Source organism: Mastomys coucha, unplaced genomic scaffold (assembly GCF_008632895.1).
Source record: "Mastomys coucha isolate ucsf_1 unplaced genomic scaffold, UCSF_Mcou_1 pScaffold20, whole genome shotgun sequence".
Lineage (NCBI taxonomy): Eukaryota > Metazoa > Chordata > Mammalia > Rodentia > Muridae > Mastomys > Mastomys coucha.
This window is the reverse complement of record NW_022196903.1, coordinates 66,482,819-66,501,473: the sequence shown is the minus strand read 5'-3', so window position 1 is coordinate 66,501,473 and position 18,655 is coordinate 66,482,819. Positions and strand designations below refer to the sequence as shown.

General features: G+C 47.0%; 1 protein-coding gene and 1 pseudogene across 2 annotated transcripts in view; both read left to right on the top strand.

Annotated features, from left to right (window-relative positions):
• Positions 1 to 18,655, top strand: part of LOC116099092 — a 135,846-nt pseudogene that overhangs the window by 19,128 nt on the left and 98,063 nt on the right.
• Tcf7l1 (transcription factor 7 like 1) overlaps positions 11,135 to 18,655 on the top strand; it is a 167,357-nt gene continuing 159,836 nt past the window's right edge. The window contains exons 1-3 of one of the 2 annotated variants that reach the window (XM_031382204.1): positions 11,135 to 11,675; positions 11,760 to 11,823; positions 12,043 to 12,170. In XM_031382204.1, the coding sequence (XP_031238064.1) occupies positions 11,433 to 11,675; positions 11,760 to 11,823; positions 12,043 to 12,170 (435 nt within the window). In that variant the 5' untranslated portion in view covers positions 11,135 to 11,432. The remainder of the gene's footprint in view (positions 11,676 to 11,759; positions 11,824 to 12,042; positions 12,171 to 18,655) is intronic. The other variant, XM_031382203.1, reaches the window with a different exon arrangement.

The following is an 18,655-nucleotide window of genomic DNA, read 5'->3' as shown; positions in this document are numbered from 1 at the left end:
CGAACTCAGAAATCCGCCTGCCTCTGCCTCTCAAGTGCTGGAATTAAAGGTATGTGCTACCATTACCCAGCTCTGAATTTCTTCTTTGATTAAAACTTACAAGTTCAAAACAAGGGCACTGCTTTGGCTTCCTGTCCCTCTCAGCTCTCAGGACACTGGGGAGGGGCGGGAAGGACTGTGGGAGGAAGGGGGTGGGAAGAGACATGTTGGTGGGTGAGTTTAGACTCTATAAACCCTTCTGTTCCTATGATTTTTTTTTTTTATTGTTTGGGAATAAATCCAAGGTTCACACATACTAGACAAGCACTTTACCATGAGCTACATCCCCAGATGCTCTGAGTTTTCCTTTTTTTCTTTCTGTGGAGCTGGCCTCCAATTTACAGCAACTCCCCTGCCCCGGCCTTGAAAGAGCTGAATTACAGATCTGAGCCCATATCCAGCTCTTTGTACTTGTTCATTATTATTACCATGGTACTTGACTTTCTAGTTAAAAAAAAAGTATTGATTGACTTTTTGATACTGTAACAAATACTAAGATAGTCAAGTTATAAACAGAAAGGGTTTATTTTGGCTCAAAGTTGTTTAGCTTTTTGCCTGTGATCAGGTGCTTTGGGGTCTGGGAAACCTAGCATATAATGTGGGAAGCAGGTGGCAGAGGAAAATGGCTCATCCATGGCTGGGATGTGAAAAGGAAGGCACCAGGGTCCTAGTCTATTTCCCCTAAGCTCCACCACTTCCCCCAGTGCCAACACAAGGACTGGGTCTTTAACACATGGCTAGATCTAAAGTACAGCAAACTCCTTTAAGGGATTTCTATATGGGGCCGGAGAGAGAGAACTCAGTAGGCAAAGGGCTTTCTCTGAAAGCATGAGAACCTGAGTTCAATCCCCAGAAAACACATAATGATGTCAGTCAGGGACATTTACCTGCATAAAGAAGAGCAGATCTCCACGTGTGGTGGTTATTTGAGATGTCCCGCACAGGCTCAGGCATTAACCTATTTGGTTCCCAGTTGCTGCTGTTATATGGGGAAGTTTTGGGGGAAGCACACCACAGGGTGAGCGGTGAGTGGCCACCCCCACTTCCAGTCCATGTTTTCTGCCTTCTGCGTTTGTGGTTGAGATGTGATATCCAGTTTCTTGCTCCTACCACCATGCCTGCCTGCCATTTGCTGCCATGCCACAATGAATTTATTCTTCTGGAACCATAAACAGATGTAAACTTTTCTTCTATGAGTTGCTTTGGTCATTGTATTTTATCACCATAACTGAAAAGTAGCTACTTCAGAAGTTGGCACCTGAGAGCCAGCTGTCACTGTAAAGAACCAGCCTGTATTGCATTTTGAAGGGGTGTGGAAGACTTTGGAGCTTGGATTAGAAAAACAGTTGAATGCTGTAAGCAGGTTGAAAGGGTTGTTTAGTAGGAGCCAGGGAAACAGTGGTGCTGATGGCAATGTATACAGGAACGCGTGGTTCAAGAGGTTTCCCAGAGGAGTAATATTAGTAAGTGGGCCAGAGGACATCTATGTGATACTTTGGCAAAGAATCTATCTGCCTTCTGCTCATACCCTGAGAATTTGCCGGATGCTAAATTAAAATGTAACAGACTCGTGTATTCAGCAGAGGAAATTTCAATACTGCATAGTGTTGAGTCTGTGGCATGATTATTGCTAATAATGCCTATGCAAAAGAGAGAGGACCTCTGCCAGCCCCACTTGCTCCTGTGTAATTCACTGTAGCTGTCTTCAGACTCACCAGAAGAGGGCGTCTGATCTCATTATGGGTGGTTGTGAGTCACCATGTGGTTGCTGAGATTTGAACTCATGACCTTTAGAAGAGCAATCAGTGCTCTTACCTGCTGAGCCATCTCACCAGCCCAAGGGTTGGCTTTTTTAATTTATGGATTTGTATGGTTTAAAATACATAGCTGGGCATTGGTGGCACATGCCTTTATTTTATTTATTTTATATTTTCTTTCTTTCTTTTTTTGGGGGGGTTGTTTTGTTTTGTTTTTTTTGAGACAGGGTTTCTCTGTGTATCTCTGGCTGTCCTGGAACTCACTCTGTAGACCAGGCTGGCTTCGAACTCAGAATTCTACCTGTCTCTGCCTCCCAAGTGCTGGGATTAAAGGCATGCGCCACCACCTCCCGGCTATTTATTTCTTTATTTTAGTTTTTTTTTTTTTTAAAGAAAAGAGAGTTTGTGGTGGTTTGGATAGGAATGGCCCATAGATTCATGTGTTTGAATGCTTGGCCTATGGGGAGCAGCACTATTGGGAGGTATTCCCTTGTTGGAGTAGGTGTGACAATGTTTGAGCAGGTGTGGCTTTGTCGGAGGAAGAGTATCACTGTTGGTGTTGTCTCTGAAGTCTCAATCAAACATGCTCAAGCTATGTCCATTGTGGAGTACGGTCTCCTTCTGCTGCCTCTGGATCAAAATTTAGAACTCTCAGCTCAAGCACCATGTTTGTCTATATTTCTTCATGCTTCTTGCCATGATGATAATGGACTAAATCTCTGAGCTGTAAGCCAGACCCAATGAAATTCTCTCCTTTAGAAGAGTTGCTGTGGTTATGGTGTTTCTTCACAGCAATAAAACTCTAACTAAGACAGTGTTTCTCTGCTATAAAATTTTATATGCCCCCCCCACCCAACTGGTGCACACTATTAATCCCAGCACTTGGGATGCAGAGGCAAGAAGATCTCTGTGAGTTCAAGACCAGCCTGGTCTACAGAGCAAGTTCCAGGGCATCCAGGGGTTCTCAGAGAAACCCTGTCTTGAAAAACAAACAAATAAACTCTCTTTGTATGTATGTATATATATACATATATATACATAATATATATAAGTATATAAATCTATATATATGTACACATACATAAATTTCTGAGGGCTGGAAAGATGGCTTATTGGTGACGAGCACTTGCTTCTTTTGCAGCTGACCTGGGTTCAGTTCCCAGCATCCAGAACATAGTGGTTTCCAGCTGTTGCCCTGAATGCAATATACATACAGGCAACCAGGGAAAAAAAATGCTTACACATTTAAATTAAATTTAAAACATATTTTATTTTATTCTATTGATTTTTCATTAAAACATATTTTAAATTACAATAATTTTAAAAATATTTATTTATTTATTTATTTTGGTTTTTCGAGACAGGGTTTCTCTGTATAGCTCTGGCTGTCCTGGAACTCACTCTGTAGACCAGACTGGCCTCGAACTCAGAAATCCGCCTGCCTCTGCCTCCCAAGTGCTGGGATTAAGGCATGTGCCACCACTGCCTGGCTTAAAATATTTATTTATAGAAAGATAATTTGAAATGTATCTTTATGTATTTTGGGCACTAGAGCAATGGCTCAGTGGAAAGAATGACAGCTGCTCTTTCAGAAGATCTGAGGTCAGTTCCTAGAACCCATCTCAGATGTTCTTCCTCCCTCCCTAGAGCTGGCACGGCATGGCAGGCATGGACCACCACAGCAAGTTTATTTCGTACTGGGGATTTAACCTAAGGATTCATGTGCATCTTATGATCCTTTATCCCCCATGTTATTATTTTTATATACAAATGTATATTTATTTTAAAATAAAAAATAATATATTTAAAAGATTCTAGTTATCCTAAAAGTTTTTAAGCTAAAATTTCTAATTGCTTAGGACTAGCAGGTAGCATTTACCTATTTGATCAATATATTGGTCATATTTTCACTTGAAATGTGTTATTTCATAAGAATAGGTATATAAGAGAATACGATAACCTCTAAAAGATATTTATACAAGCACTTAATTACCATTTGAATTGATTTTCACTGTTACTATATCAGCTATGAAGCCATGAATGACATTGTGATATTTTTTATGTGCACATAACATGCTTTGATCCTAGTCACCCTGCATTGCTTTCTCGTTCCCTCTTTCTCCTCCAGTACCAGCTCTCTTCCAAAATTGTCTCCTTCATACCGTCTTTTTATTAATCAACTTGTTTGTTTGTTTTTTCTTTTTATTTTTTTTTTTCTTTTCATTTTCCCCTTTGGTTTTTCGAGACAGGGTTTCTCTGTGTAGCCCTGGCTGTCCTGGAACTCACTCTGTAGACCAGGCTGGCCTCGAACTCAGAAATCTGCTTGCCTCTGCCTCCCAAGTGCTAGGATTAAAGGCGTGTGCCACCACTGCCCAGCGTTTGTTTGTTTTTTCAAGGCAAGGTTTCTATGTGTAGCCCTCGCTGTCCTCAACTTGCTTTAATAGACCAGGCTGGCCTGGAACTCTCAGAGATCAGCCTGCCTCTGCCTTCCTAGTGCTGGGATTAAAGGCAAGCACCACCATACCAGGCCTATTTGTTTTCTAAAAAGACATAAAAGGACTGTATCAGCATAGGAGGGAGGTGAGGAGAAACTGGAGAGGGAAGGAACAGAGGCAAGAAAACCATAATCGGGATATAGTATTTGGGGGGAAACCCCCCAATTTTCAATATAAAGGTGGGAAGTATTATTAATTAAGTAATTAAACCGAGGTGGGTGGAGGGAGGGAGGGCGATTGGGCGATTGGGGTTGTTGGGATCTAAAATGCTGAACAGCGATCTTCTGGATGCTGGGCGGGGACTCTGGAGTTCACCGACTCAAAAAGAGACAACTGAGGAAACCCGACAGGGGGAAGGTAAGTCTGTTGGATAGATGGCGGGGCTGGCTAGTGCAGGTTAATTCCAGGCCAGAGGAACTTCAGCCAATATACATCATCTTGTGAAATTCCTTTGACTTGATTTATTTCAGGAGTGGGCTAGGGAAGGAACTCCAAGCAGTAGACTGGCTGAAACTCAATTGCAGATTACTGGAGCTGAGAGGCCATGATGCTTGGGTCCAATATACGCTGGAAAGTGCAAACGCGGCTTTTCAGCCAGATAGAATTTACTTCAGACCTCATCCTTCTCCCACGTGATTATTACTGGAGTTGTCGGGGTCAGAGAAAAACTGTTACCAGAGTAGGGTCAGAGCCCAGGGCCCTAGGAGCCTTCAAGTGCTCACTCACGGACCTGCCCTCTGGAGACAACAGTGAAGTGCAAATAAATAAGATTTATTCGATGTAGCCACAGTGGGAAGAACAATGAGGATACGTGACCACCCAAGTCCATCTCAGGAGTCCTGAAGTGAAGTAAGCAGTCTGGCCAAGGCGTGGACCCTTCATTCCTCAGCCCGGCAAATCCTCGGCAAAGTGGTCCAATGAGCGCTTAGAACTGAGGAAAATCTCCTCTCGGGAGACAAGTTCTTCCTCTGACTGCTCCAGGCCTTTTCCTTCTACCAGCATGGGACTCCTGGGGAAATCTGCATATTCTTTTTTAAATGTAGCTTTTATTGTTATTCAGGTACAGGAGGACAACAGATCAGAGCATAAAGGCTACGGAAAAGATAGTCTGTGATTCACAGTACCTAAAAGAAAGGGACACGTAACACAACCTGGAGACACACGGGAAAGTACCTGAGTCAGCCTGGAGGAAGGAGGAATGAGGAGAAGGCAGAGCAGAACTTTTACTGTGGCTTTCAGGGCTGGGGGGAAGCAAGGTGAACCAGTCAAGCAGGTGGAGTTGCTGTAGGCGCAGCTGCAGCTTGCTCCAGTCTAAGCAGCTGTCGGGACGGTACTCCGCTCTGTGCAAGTTAGGGACAGGGCGCCTTGCCTAAGGAAGTAAGAGCCCAATGGCGTGGGGTGCTGGGGTGCGTGAATGGGTCTGGGATTGGTTGTTTTGTATATGAAAGACCCCTCATAATGCAGTCATTTGCAAATCTTTCTGACATTTACAGCATCTGGCCTTCTCTCCCGGGTCACCAAAGACCTGCAGGGGCAGTTCCCAATACACACAATTAAAAATAAATATTTAAAAGACTTATGGATCCTGCTATTGGAATCAGCTTGTCAATATATGTGTACACACACACACACACACACACACACACACACACACACCAAAACCAAACCAAAACAACAACAAAAACCTGTGAAGTTTTTAATGGACTGGGATAGTTTTTTTTAAACATTGTATTGAATGTATGCATCAATTTTAGGAGAATGACCAAAAAATACCCTCACTTTTTTTTTTCTTTTTTTAGTTGAGGGGATTCATTAAAATCTGTTTGTTAGTCGGTTGAGGGTGGTGCACGCCTTTCATCCCAGCACTCTGAAGGCAGAGGCAGGAGGATCTCTGTTGTATTAGAGGCCATCTTGGTTTACAAATTGAGTATAAGAACAACCAGGGCTGTTACACTGAGAAACCCTGTCTTGAAAAAACAAACAAACAAACAAACAAACAAAAACATCAGGTTGCAGGCGAACATGTAGGGCATTTTCTTAATTAGTAATTGGTGTGGGTGGCCTCCCTGGGTGGCCTCCCCCCCCCCCCCCCCCCCCCCCCCCCCCCCCCCCCCCCCGCCCAGTCCTGGGTTCTATAAGCAAGCAGCCTGAGCAAGCAAAGGAGAGTAAGCCAGCGCGGCACAGCCACCTTCTTATGGCCTCTGCCTCCCTGTAGGCACCTGCGCTGCTTGACTTCCTGCTCCTTGCTACTTTTGATGATGTTGTTGCGTGGAACTGTGAGCCTGGTCGCTTTTGGTCATGGTGTTTAATCACAGCAATCAAGACCATAACTAAGACAAACGCCCTTGTTGGTTGTACTGTTAAAGATCGGGCTGGCGAGATGGCTCAGTGGGTAAGAGCACTGACTGCTCTTCCGAAGGATCCCAGCAACCACATGGTGGCTCACAACCACCCGTAGTGAGATCTGACGCCCTCTTCTGGTGCGTCTGAAGACAGCTACAGTGTATTACTCCGGAGCGAGCCGGGGCCGGAGCATGGGGGGAGGGGGGGAGCCAGAGCGAGCAGGCCTTCCTGAGTTCAATTCCTAGCAGCCACATGATGGCTCACGGCCATCTGTACAGCTACAGTGTACTCATACACATAAAATAAATCTTTAAAAGATCATGTTGAGGGCTGGTCCCAGTACTGAATAAAGTAGACGAGATAACACATGGGAGATAGAGGCAAGAGGATATAGTATGCGCATGTTAGTGCAGATGCCTACAGAGGCTGGAAGATGGTATCGAATCCCCTGGCACTCTGTCACAGGAGGTGATGCTGCTATTGTGGGTGCCAGGAACCACACTTGGGTCCTTTGTACAACTTTTAAGTGTTGAGCAATCTCTTAAGTCCCTATTTATTTTTTTGAGACAAGTTTTCACACTACATAGCCCAGGCTGGCCTTCAACTCATTATGTAGCCCAAGCTAGCCTCTGACTTTGAATTTATGACCCTCCTGCCTCTTTGCCTGGAGAGCTGGGATTACACACATGTGCAATCATGCCTATCATCCACATTTTTAAAAAAAATATTAAGCTGGGCGGTGGTGGTGCACGCCTTTGATCCTAGCACTTGGGAGGCAGAGGCAGGCGGATTTCTGAGTTCGAGGCTAGCCTGGTCTACAGAGTGAGTTCCAGGACAGCCAGGGCTACACAGAGAAACCCTGTCATGAAAAACAAACAACAACAACAACAAAAAACAATTATACTTTCTTGCTGTAATCCGTTTCTTTGAACACTGATAAACATATTTGCACGATGTCAGAGTTTTCTCCTGAATGGATACACCATGATTTGATGTGATAATTTAAGAGCATCAAAATTGTTTCTAGCTTTTCATCATGGTGAACACTCTCTTCCAGTTTATTTCTTCAGTACTGAATCCTAGAAGTACAAGGATGAGTCAAAGCATTTGCACTTTTAAAGATTTTCCAAGGCATTGCCAAACTTCCTTTCAGAAATCTTACACAACGCCACGCCTAGAGCCCTGTGTGCTTCTGCTTATGGGGGCCAATGCTGGGTGTTAGCTTCTTCTCGACTTGTGCCAATCTGATAGGTGATAAAAGTCTATTCTATGTTGCTTCAATTTGTATTTCTTCCAAGTTGACAGGTGTGGTAGGCTGACAACAGCTCACTCCCAAAGATGACAGACAGGCCCACGGCCTACTCCCCGGAGCCTAGGAATGAGGTCAAGCGGTCTTTCAAGATTTGATTCAGCTATGGATTGGAGCCTGGAAGAAAGGTGATCCTGAGTTACTGGAATGGTCTCCAAATGCCATTTCAGGGCTCCAATGTGACCACAGATAACAGAAGTTAGCAAGATATGGTCCAAAATAGAGTGCTAACAGCCCTAGAAGCTAGCAAGAGGCTCATTGGAACCCTCAGAGGCCATCTGGTTCCATCAACTCATTCTTCCTCTTTCTTATTCTCTCTTTTCTTCCCTACCCTTCTCTTCCATTCCCACCCCTCTCCACCCCACTTTCCTCTTCCCTTCAGCAGTACTAGGGATTGAACTCAGGGTCTCAGATTCTAACCAAGCTCCCTACCATCGAGGTAACATCTTATTTCTCAGCTGCCAACATCTTAATTTCTACCCAGTAAAACTAATTTTGTATCTCTACAACAGTAGAGAGATTACTGTCCTGTAAGAACACCTTTTTCTTTTAAGGCCATCAAGTTTGTAGTGATTTATCACAGCAGTCATAGAGAATTAATACAATGAGCTTATCATATGTTTATACACCACAGGAAAAGTGTTTTTTGTTTGTTTGTTTGTTTTTGTTTTTTTGAGACAGGGTTTCTCTTTGTAGCCCTGACTCTTCTGGAACCAGGCTAGATTCAAACTCGGAAATATCCACCTGTCTCTGCCTCCCAAGTGCTGGGATTAAAGGCATGCACTACCACTGCCCCACTAGGAAAAGTTTTTTTTGGAGACAGGGTTTCTCCGTATAGTCCTGGCTGTCCTGGAACTCACTCTGTAGACCAAGCTGGCCTCGAACTCAGAAATCCGCCTGCCTCTGCCTCCCAAGTGCTGGGATTAAAGGTGTGTGCCACCTCTGCCCGGCAGGAAAAATATTCTTAAATAAGAGTTCCATAGATTCCTCCTATACAATTACTTTAACTTTAAAAAAAAAAAAAACCTTCCACAAAATACCATACAATGACATGAGGGAGGGTACATATTGAGGTAATAACAGGAGGGAGGGTGAGTATTGAGAGACTCTGACCAAATGGTGGAGGAGGCCTGGAGTAGACTGCTTGTGAGCAGCAAAGACCAGCCTCGGGCTCTGGGCTCACTCTTAGCTCCGTGCTCAGTGGACTACCCCAAGCCATCACTGCAACTGCCATGCCTCTGTCACCTAATTTCTGTTTTGTTTTCTGAGACAGGGTTTCTCTGTGTAGCCCTAGCTGTCCTGGAACTCACTCTGTAACTAGGCTGGCCTTGAACTTAGAGATCTGCCTGCCTCTGCCTCCTGAGTGCTGGGATGAAAGTCATGTGCCACCACTGCCCAACCCCTAAAATGTTTTTAAATGAAACAATGAAAGCTATATGTACTAATCTTTGTCGTAACGGTGCTTTAAACCCATTCTTGATCCTCCTAAGCAGGGGCTCAACCTGTGCAGCTCCTTGCTGTGGGTTCTGTGGGTAGAAAGATGCAGATAAACTATAGCTCTCTCCATCACCCCTTCTTAAAGCTGTAACTTTATCCAACCTAAGGCAACTCGAGAAAACACCGCATGTGTAAGTCCTGGTTTGCTTGCTTGTTTTCTGGTTTGCTTTTAAAGACAAGGGTCTCTCTAGGCAGACCTGGTTGTCTTGTACCTCACTGTGTAGACCAGGCTGGCCTCAAACTCACAGAGATCCACCAGCCTCTGCCTCCTCTCCCAGGTTTTGAGATGAAAGGCACAGGCCACCACACCTGGCTTTAAGTTGTGTCTAAAACATTTAAAAAGATTCTCATACTGACTTTCTAGACTGATTTTAAATTTTATGTTGTCACCAATGTCCCCATGATAGATGACTGCAAGTGGTGTTACTTCCCCCTTTCCTAGCTGACTGTGGATATGTGAATCTATCTAGTCCCGAGGACTGAACACAGGACCTCATGAGTGCTAAATACTGCCTATCATCTCCATCTTTTTTTTTTTTTTCCTTTTTTTGGTTTTTCGAGACAGAGTTTCTCTGTGTAGCCCTGGCTGTTCTGGAACTCACTCTGTAGACCAGGCTGGCCTCGAACTCAGAAATCCGCCTGCCTCTGCATTCCAAGTGCTGGGCTTAAAGGCGTGCGCCACCACCGACCGACCGGCCATCTCCATCTTTTAAACCATATTTAACTTGTGAGTGAATGAATGCACGTGGCATGGTCCACACATAGAAGCTAGAGGACAACTAGAAGGGAGTCTGTTCTCTATTTCCACCAGGTGGGTACCGGACGAGGACACAGAGCTTGAGTTAAGTACCTGCTGAGCCATCTTGTTAGCCCCAAAATGCTCTCTCAAGTCTGTTCCTCACCTATATAGCTGGTTAGGTAATTTGCTTATGGTGCTTGTTAGCGCTCACGGCAGCTTCCTAATCAGCTTTGGGAGTTCTGGGTGATAATTTCTTCTTGAAATCCATACAGTTAAAATCCCGTCTGAATCCAAGACAGTAAGTATTGGATTTCACACCTCTTTTCTCCAACTTTAGAGAGTGATCTTTCAGACTTCAGTAGTTCCTTACTAAGAGGAAGTGATCAAAAACAGTTTGGAGACAGGAATGTGTTGGAACACCATAGGAAAGGGAACGGAAGGCCGCTAGGCTTGTTTCGAAGTGTCACAAAATCCGGCTGAGTAGAAGGGCTCATGGGATCCTGCACTCTAAGGAACTGCAGGCTGAGTGGTCGTGCTCCGCCGATCGGCGAGTTCTCAGCTTTCCCGCAGGGGGCAGTGCTGCCTGCCGGTGCGGTGGGAGCCGAGTGGGAACCCTCGCGGAGTTCTGGGGGTTGTTTGCAAAGAAAGTTAGGAGATGGGAAGGAGTGCGGGCCAGACTCTCGGGCTTAGCGGGAGGGTGCGAGAAGGACTTCCCAGGGTAGCCATTGGAGTTCAGTGGAGGGGATCTGGATAAGTTCGAGGGGTAAGGTGGTCGCACGAGGAGGGGAGTTGCAGTCCCCGGAAGGTGCAAGCGAGCAGGACGCGAGTGTGAATGCGAGTGTGCGTGCGCGCGCTGCAGTTCGCCTGGTTCCGAGAGGAGCGGGTGTCAGCTTGCAGCCGGGGCTCCTCCCTCCGGCCCCCCTGCCCCGCCGGGCGGTCCCTCCCTCTTTCCCCATCGCCCCTCCCCGGCGGGCCAGGCGCTGGGACGCCCGGGCCGAGCAGGCAGCGGCTGTGGCGGCGGCTAGTTGTGGAGCCCTAGGTTCCGTGCTGCGGGACGATCCGGAGCCGAGTGTCTCTTGCCCCGGCTGGGCGGTGCTGGGCCCGCTTCCCACGGAGCCACGCCCTGTCAAAACTTTGTCGCTGCAGCGGCCAAACGATCGGAGCCGGGCCAGCGAGAGGGAGGGAGGGGCGCCGGGCCGGGCCAGGCAGGGCGCGGGGCTCCGAGCGCAGCGGCCCCGGCCCGTGGCCCCACCATGCCCCAGCTCGGTGGTGGCCGTGGTGGCGGCGCCGGCGGGGGAGGCGGTGGCTCCGGAGCCGGGGCAACCAGTGGAGGGGACGACCTCGGAGCGAACGACGAGCTGATCCCCTTCCAGGACGAGGGGGGCGAAGAGCAAGAGCCCAGCAGCGACAGCGCTTCGGCGCAGAGGGATCTGGATGAGGTCAAGTCCTCCTTGGTCAACGAATCGGAGAATCAGAGCAGTAGTTCCGACTCCGAGGTAAAGGGATTCCTAGGGTCAGCCCCTGGGGGACCCGGGTCCCGCTCCCGCTCACCCGCCTTCGCCTTTGTGTCTCCTCCACAGGCGGAGAGGCGCCCGCAGCCCGCCCGGGACGCTTTCCAGAAGCCGCGCGACTACTTCGCCGAAGGTAAGTGCCTTCTCCGTCACTCTCCACTCTCCGGCCATCAGCGATTGGCCGTACGGGTCTCCATGGTCCGGGTGGCTGAGCCCCTGCTCTCCTCCCATCGCTGCAGCAGCCACTCTGGGGCTCACTCGGGGGGCGCTCGGGTTCCGGATTCCCGCCCCGACCTCCAGATCGCTACTCTGGGGGACCCCTGACCTCACTCCACTTTGGTTTTGTCCGTAGTGAGAAGGCCCCAGGATGGCGCTTTCTTTAAGGGACCTGCGTACCCTGGGTACCCCTTCCTGATGATTCCAGACCTGAGCAGCCCGTACCTCTCCAACGGACCCCTGTCTCCTGGTGGAGCGCGCACCGTAAGTGTCAGTCCGGCCGTGGGGGGACCGGTGGGCGTCAGGCTCGGCGGGATGCGCCCCCGGGCTTTCCGTGGTGTGGGGGATGGGGCCTCCTGCCTGAGCCATCCTGGGCCGAACTTGTTTGCGGAGTCAAACTCCCCTGTGGTGGCCTAGTAGGAGACTGCTTTGGCCAGTAACCGGATGAAAGTAAAGTTCTTTTAACTTCTCGCCTTTGGGAGATTGCGGCCTGGTGGGTCCTCCCAGCCTCCCAAATTCCTTGCTCCTACCAAAGGAAAACTTGGATTTGTGCCTGCCTTTGGAGGTGGGGGTGTCTCGCTTTCCTTCCTGGAGATTGGTCAGCTTTCCCCTTGGCAAGGGGGAAAGTTGGGCAAGGGCCTGGAGGATCCTTACTTGAGATGTCCTCTGACCTGCCGGTTCCCTGGGCTGCTGTGAGCTGTACAAACTCCTTATTTTGTGTGGATTATACAGAACCCACCCCCCAATCCTCACACCAGGGCCTCAATTTTTCTGCAGAACTCTGGGTTTTAAACTCCTCTGAGATGGTTTGGAGGGCGACCCAAGGCATTCTTACTTGGCTTTTTCCCCCTTTTGTTGCGGGCTTTTCTCATTTAAAGCGAGCGCTGCGACACTTTAAACCTGTTAATGGGAGCGCATTGTGTGCTGTGTGCCTGGCATTTAGAGCGGTGATTAAGCAAATTGACCCGGCCCCAGACAATGTGCAAATGAGGGCGGATTCCTTCACCCCTCTCTAGCTAGGAGCTCCCGCCTCTCTCTCCTGCGAAATGAGGGGTGCAGTTCGGGGCTGGCCAGGCCTTCTAGCCGCTACTCCACACCCAAGTTTCCTGTGCTGATGCTAGGTTGGATGGTAGATCCTGGGTGCACACCCTCCTGCTGTGCAGCGGCTTGCTCGACGTCTCTGCCTCTGTCTACAGAGCTTTCCAGAGTTGGTTGGTTCATTCTCCCTGCTGGACTCTGTATGGCATGTCTACTCAGGAGTGCATCCCTCAGGGAACTGAGCTCGAATAAAAGTTCATCTTAAATATGACTATATTCAAGGGCTGCCATCTAAGATCTGGGTACTGAATGGGTTGTTCCTGCTGTCATTTCGAGCCCTTACTTAGTGGAGCGGGATGGCCTCCATAGTTCGTGCAGAGTGTGTGTGTGTGTGTGTGTGTGTGTGTGTGTGTGTGTGTGTGTTGTGTGTGTTCTTCACTGGTTAGGGGTTGGGGGATGTTCTGATGGATGAAGAGGGGCATAGAATCACACCCACACTGCTTGCCTTGGCTCTGGGATAGAGAAAGACCCTCACAGTTTTGGGCCTGCTATACACTTCAGAGTACCCCAAGAAGTTCTTTTGAAAGTGGATATTGATCTAGGACTTTGCTTTTGCTCTTTCAAGGTGAAGGTGTGTGCAAATGTTGGGGACCACCCCCAGCTTCCCTCCCTTGCAGGCGCAGGGAGTTCCCATATCTTTGTGTGTGTATGTTAAGTCACTTCGGTCCCCTCTTCTCTGTTTTTTATCATTAGGAGCCACTTATGCCCATATATTAGCTCTGAGCCAGGTCTTAGGAAGTTAGAAGTCATCGGAAACATCCCAAATATGACTGTTTCCCCTTTAACTGGAGATTTCCTCCACACCACACTCATTTCTTTTAATTTTTACATTTTCTTTCGTGCATGTGTGTACATGTGTGTACATACTTGGGTGTTTCTGAGTCTTATGCCAGGATTAGTACCTTCCTGAAGGACAGAAGACAACCTTTGGTAGTCAGTTGTATTCTCTTCTGCCATGTGAGTTCCCATGATCCAAGTCAGGTTGTCCCATTTGGCTGGCCAGTGCCTTTACCCACAGAGCCATCTCGCTGGCTCTCCACACCCATCTCTTAGCCCATTGGCCTGGGGACTTTGACTCCCATCTCACCCCCATGCCTCTATCTTATCTCCCTGATGAACTGGCTTAAAATCGTAAGTTCGGCTTCCTTGGTGTTTGGTGTTTCTCACATGCTGCCCTGCTCAGTTACAAAGTTCACTGTGTTGTAGCAGGGAAGTTCCTATCCTAGAGCTGCATCATCAGTAGGGCAGAGCAGGTTAGGACCCATTTAAGCACTTGTTTGGACTATATGGCTGAAATTATTATTTTCTTCTTGATGATAGTATCATTATAGTTAACACAATTCTCATGGAAGAACACAAGTGGTCATCCAGGTAAAATCCGCCCTCTGCTGTTTCCCAGGGAAGTGGATAGTTAGGGATAAGGCAGGAACCAGTAGGTTGGAAGGAGATTCTTGGACTGTGTGATTGATTCAATCTGTCTTTTGCTTTCTAGGTCTTGTTGTTTCTCCTTTAAATTATTCAACAGTAAACTTTATTGTTTTAGGCCTATACGTATAAAAGTGGGGTACCATTTCTCGGCCGTTCTAGATTTCTGGACAAAACAAAACCAGAAGTCAAAGTGGATGCTGGCTGCAGTGTTTTTGAGTTATTTTGGACCTTTGGCTTTGCAGACAGGAGGCCAAAGCACTCACCACTGGCATCTCTGCTGCTTGGACAGTCATGTAGTCAGGCTGTCCTTCTCCGTGGGTCACCTCTGCTTTCTCCTCTGCTTTCTGCCAGGAAATGGTCCCTTCCTGAGACTCTTTAGGGCAGAGGTCACCTTTCTCTGGGCTAAGGGATAAGTTTTAAGACAGGGTCTCATTCTATATAGTCCAGGCTGGCCTCGAACTTGGATCCTCCTATCTAAGGAGGATTAGCCTCTTGAGTGCTAGGTTTACAGATGTTTCACTATGAGTGTGCTTCTCTTTCAATCCCCCTGGGGAACCTGAGGCTTGTGAAGAAGGGAAGCGCTGTCACACTTCGTACTAGTCCTAGTACTTGGAAACATGAGCCAAGGTCTCACTGTGTAGTCCTGGCTGACCTAGAACTTGCTGTACAGACCAGGCCAGGCTAGCCTTGAACTGCTGGGATCCTCTTATGACATCACGAGCATAAGCCACCAGGCTCTGACTATACCTTCATTCTAGAGGAGTCTTTGCAGGCTTACAAGACTATTGTGAAATTGTTGGCTACCATTTTGCTAAGAAAATGTAAGTTAAGCCACACAGGGTGGCACTGGCTGATAATCCAAAAGACAGGAGGGAGATCATTGCAAGTCTGAGGACAGCCTGGGCTACCTAGGAAGAGCCTGTCCCCAGAACAAATACAAACAAAATAGAGTGGATGTCAAAAACCAAAGCCAAACAAACAAACAAAAAAAACCCATTGTTTAGGTAGAGTAGAGCCAAATTGACAGTATTGGATGCGGTTCTGCAAGACAGCTTCATACTGCTAGAGTACTTTGTGACCACAGCGTAAATGTTACTAACGTCTAGGAAAGGGACATGTCTAGGGAGAGGCGCTGAGCATGCTGTGTAGGGATCGCTGTCCTGAAGCCTGCGTCTTTGTCCGGCTGTCCAGATCAGTTCTGTGTGAAACAGTCCGGGGCTTTAGGTGTGTGCTGACCTGTAAGTATCCGACAGTGTGCTTCCTGAGGACTGCCGACCTCCTCAACGTGCACCTCCTGCTCCTCTAGAGAAACAGAAATCTCTGAGCACACACAGGAGGTTGTTTTGGGGAATTTATGTAACATCCAAGGAAAACCTATCTTCTATTTATAAAAATGATTCATACACTTTGTTACATTTCACTTATTAATTTGGGAGGGGGGCATGTACCCTGTCAGGACAGCGTAGGAGTCAGTTCCCCCCTACCACGCTGGTTCTAGGGATCAAACTCAGGTCAGTAGGCTTGGCAGCAGTCGCCTTTACCCTCTGAGCCATCTAGCTAATCTAAAACCCTTTTTTTTTTTTCTCCTTTTGCAGATCAGTCTAAACATGCTGTTTTTGGTAAAATTCTTTTAAGTCATTTCATCTAAATATAACTTCTGTTCCATTTTTGCTAAATATAACTCTCGAGTTTAATGAAGGCTTTTTGTATAGAGTGGGCTGTTGGGAGTGCCCTGCTGTGTTACTGAAATTTTGGCACTTGGATTGCTGGGGTGACGTTTGGTTTTAAGCCTGAGGTGGGCTTGAGTCCTGTCAGACTCGTCTTTGGGTAGGTGGATCTGGCAGGGAATATCTGAGTTGCCTTGTTATAATTTTAGAAACCTATGGCTTAACCTCATTCTCCATTGATCTCATTTCTAGGACTTCTCAAGGAGAAGGCAGTTTGATGTTTACATGCACACACATACACACATACATACACACATACATACACATATACATACACACACACATATACACATACACGCACTCACATAAACACACACACATACACACATATACACACATACACACATACATACACACATACATGCACACACACATACATACACATACATACACACATACACATACACATAAACACATCCAGCCAAATACACATGTGCACACACATGTACGACCATTAACAGCATTTCGGCCTTAACAGTAAACTGACAAGAATTGCCGTGTTTGTTTATTTGCTCATGGTTGTTCTGCCTGTATGTATGTCTGTGCACCATGTATGTGCAATGCTCTTAGATCTTCTAGAACTGGAGGTACAGATGGTTGTGAGCCACTGCGTGGGTGCTGGGAATGGAACCTAGGTCCTCTGTAAGAGCAGCCAGCCTTTTAAAACTACAGAGCCATCTCTACAACCTACCGGCTTGAAATGTTAACCAATGAAATTGTAGAGGGAAAATGAGCACCTCACTGGAAACCTTCTGTAATGAGAAGGGTGCAGTCATAGTTCTGCTGGAAGATGGCTTTCACTTGCTACGCTGCGGATACTCCAGATTAACTTGTAACTCCTTGACTTCTTAGCCCTAGTATGTGGAGTGCTTATCCTGGACAGCACTGTGGGAGCCAGGATGCATTAGGCCAGATGCTTAAAAGGTGTAAAACTTGAGTTAGGAAACGGTAACATTGGCATTTTATAAGGATACAAGGAGGTAGGTCTATGTTAAGAAGCACTGAAGAGACTTTTTAGACTTAAGAAGTTTGGTAAAATTGCTTTAAGTTAGGGTGTTTCAAGGAAGGCCAGTAGAGGAGGTAACTTAAACTAGTCCTCGGAACTCACGCTCTGCTGCTGTTGCTGCTGCTGCTGCTGCTGCTGCTGCTTGTGCAGGGGTGGATGGGGGGGTGCAGGTGGGGAGGGCAGTGTCTTGTAATGTAGCTCCAGTTGGTCTCATACTGGGCTTTCCTCAAACCCAAGCCAATCATTGTGCCTCAGCCTTCTGAGTGCTGGGGTTACAGGCATGGGCTACCATGACCAGCTTTAGTTCAAAGTGATTCTTGTTAATTATAAAGAAATTTAAATATCCTTGGTGTATATTTACTCAGGATCTTCACTGTGATCCTGAGATAGAAGCCAGGGAGACCAAACACAAGAAGAGAAAAATCCATAGCTGTAATAGAAGTTACTCGGTTCTAGTTGCCTATAATGATTAGGGATGCGTTAAGCCTTGAATGCTAAGAAAGAAATCTGTTGGAACTGGAGAGATGGATCAGAGGTTAAGAACACTGACTCCTCTTCCAGAAGTCCTGAGTTAAAAATCCCAGCAACCACATGGTGGCTCAGAACCATCTGTAATGGGATCTGATGCCCTCTTCTGGTGTGTCTGAAGACGGTGATAGTGTACTCACATATATGAAATAAATAAATTTTTAATAAATAAATAAATAAATAAATAAATAAATAAATAAATAAATCTGGCCGGGCAGTCAAGAGACAGCAGAGGTCCCCTCAAGTTATCCCAAGCGCTGAGAATGTGCCTGTTGATAGAGAAGTTGCCTGACCTCCTTGAGGCCCTGGGTTCGGTTCCAGCAACACAAAAAAGGTTACATCAAAATAGTGTGACTTATATGCCTCCTACCTCTGCTTACCAAGATGATGAGATAGAAGGGCAGGAAGGAGCTAGGCGGTGGAGGAGACTCACCGGAGCCAGGCGGAGGGGAAAGGTCTTGCATGTCAGAGGACAGACAGGTTCAGGGTGAGAGGAAGGAGGTGTGGTACCCAGATGGCTTTGGTAGCTGCTGTTCCACAGTTCACTGCTGGTGTCTGAGCCTGGTTGAGCTGAGGAATTACTTCAGCAGATGGAGCACTGGCCTTCTCTCTTTGCCGCCCTGGAGCTGGACAAAAGCTCCCCAAATACTTTGGTAACATAAGAGCTCAAGCAGGCTGTGAGAGGCTTTTCTAAGGAGGAACTGGTGTTGGAGGAGAGACCAGTAGGTTCGTGTGGATGTTTGGAGAGAAGAGGGGAAGGCGGTCACTGATGGGGATCTCACCGGCAAGAGACTGGGAGCAGCCTGAAAGGAAAGGACATGCTGGATCTTCCATACTTCATTTTCTTTTCTTTTTTTCTTTTCTATTTATTTTATTTATTTATTTTAGTTTTTCTAGACAGGGTTTCTCTGTATAGCCCTGGCTGTCCTGGAACTCACTCTGTTGACCAGGCTGGCCTCGAA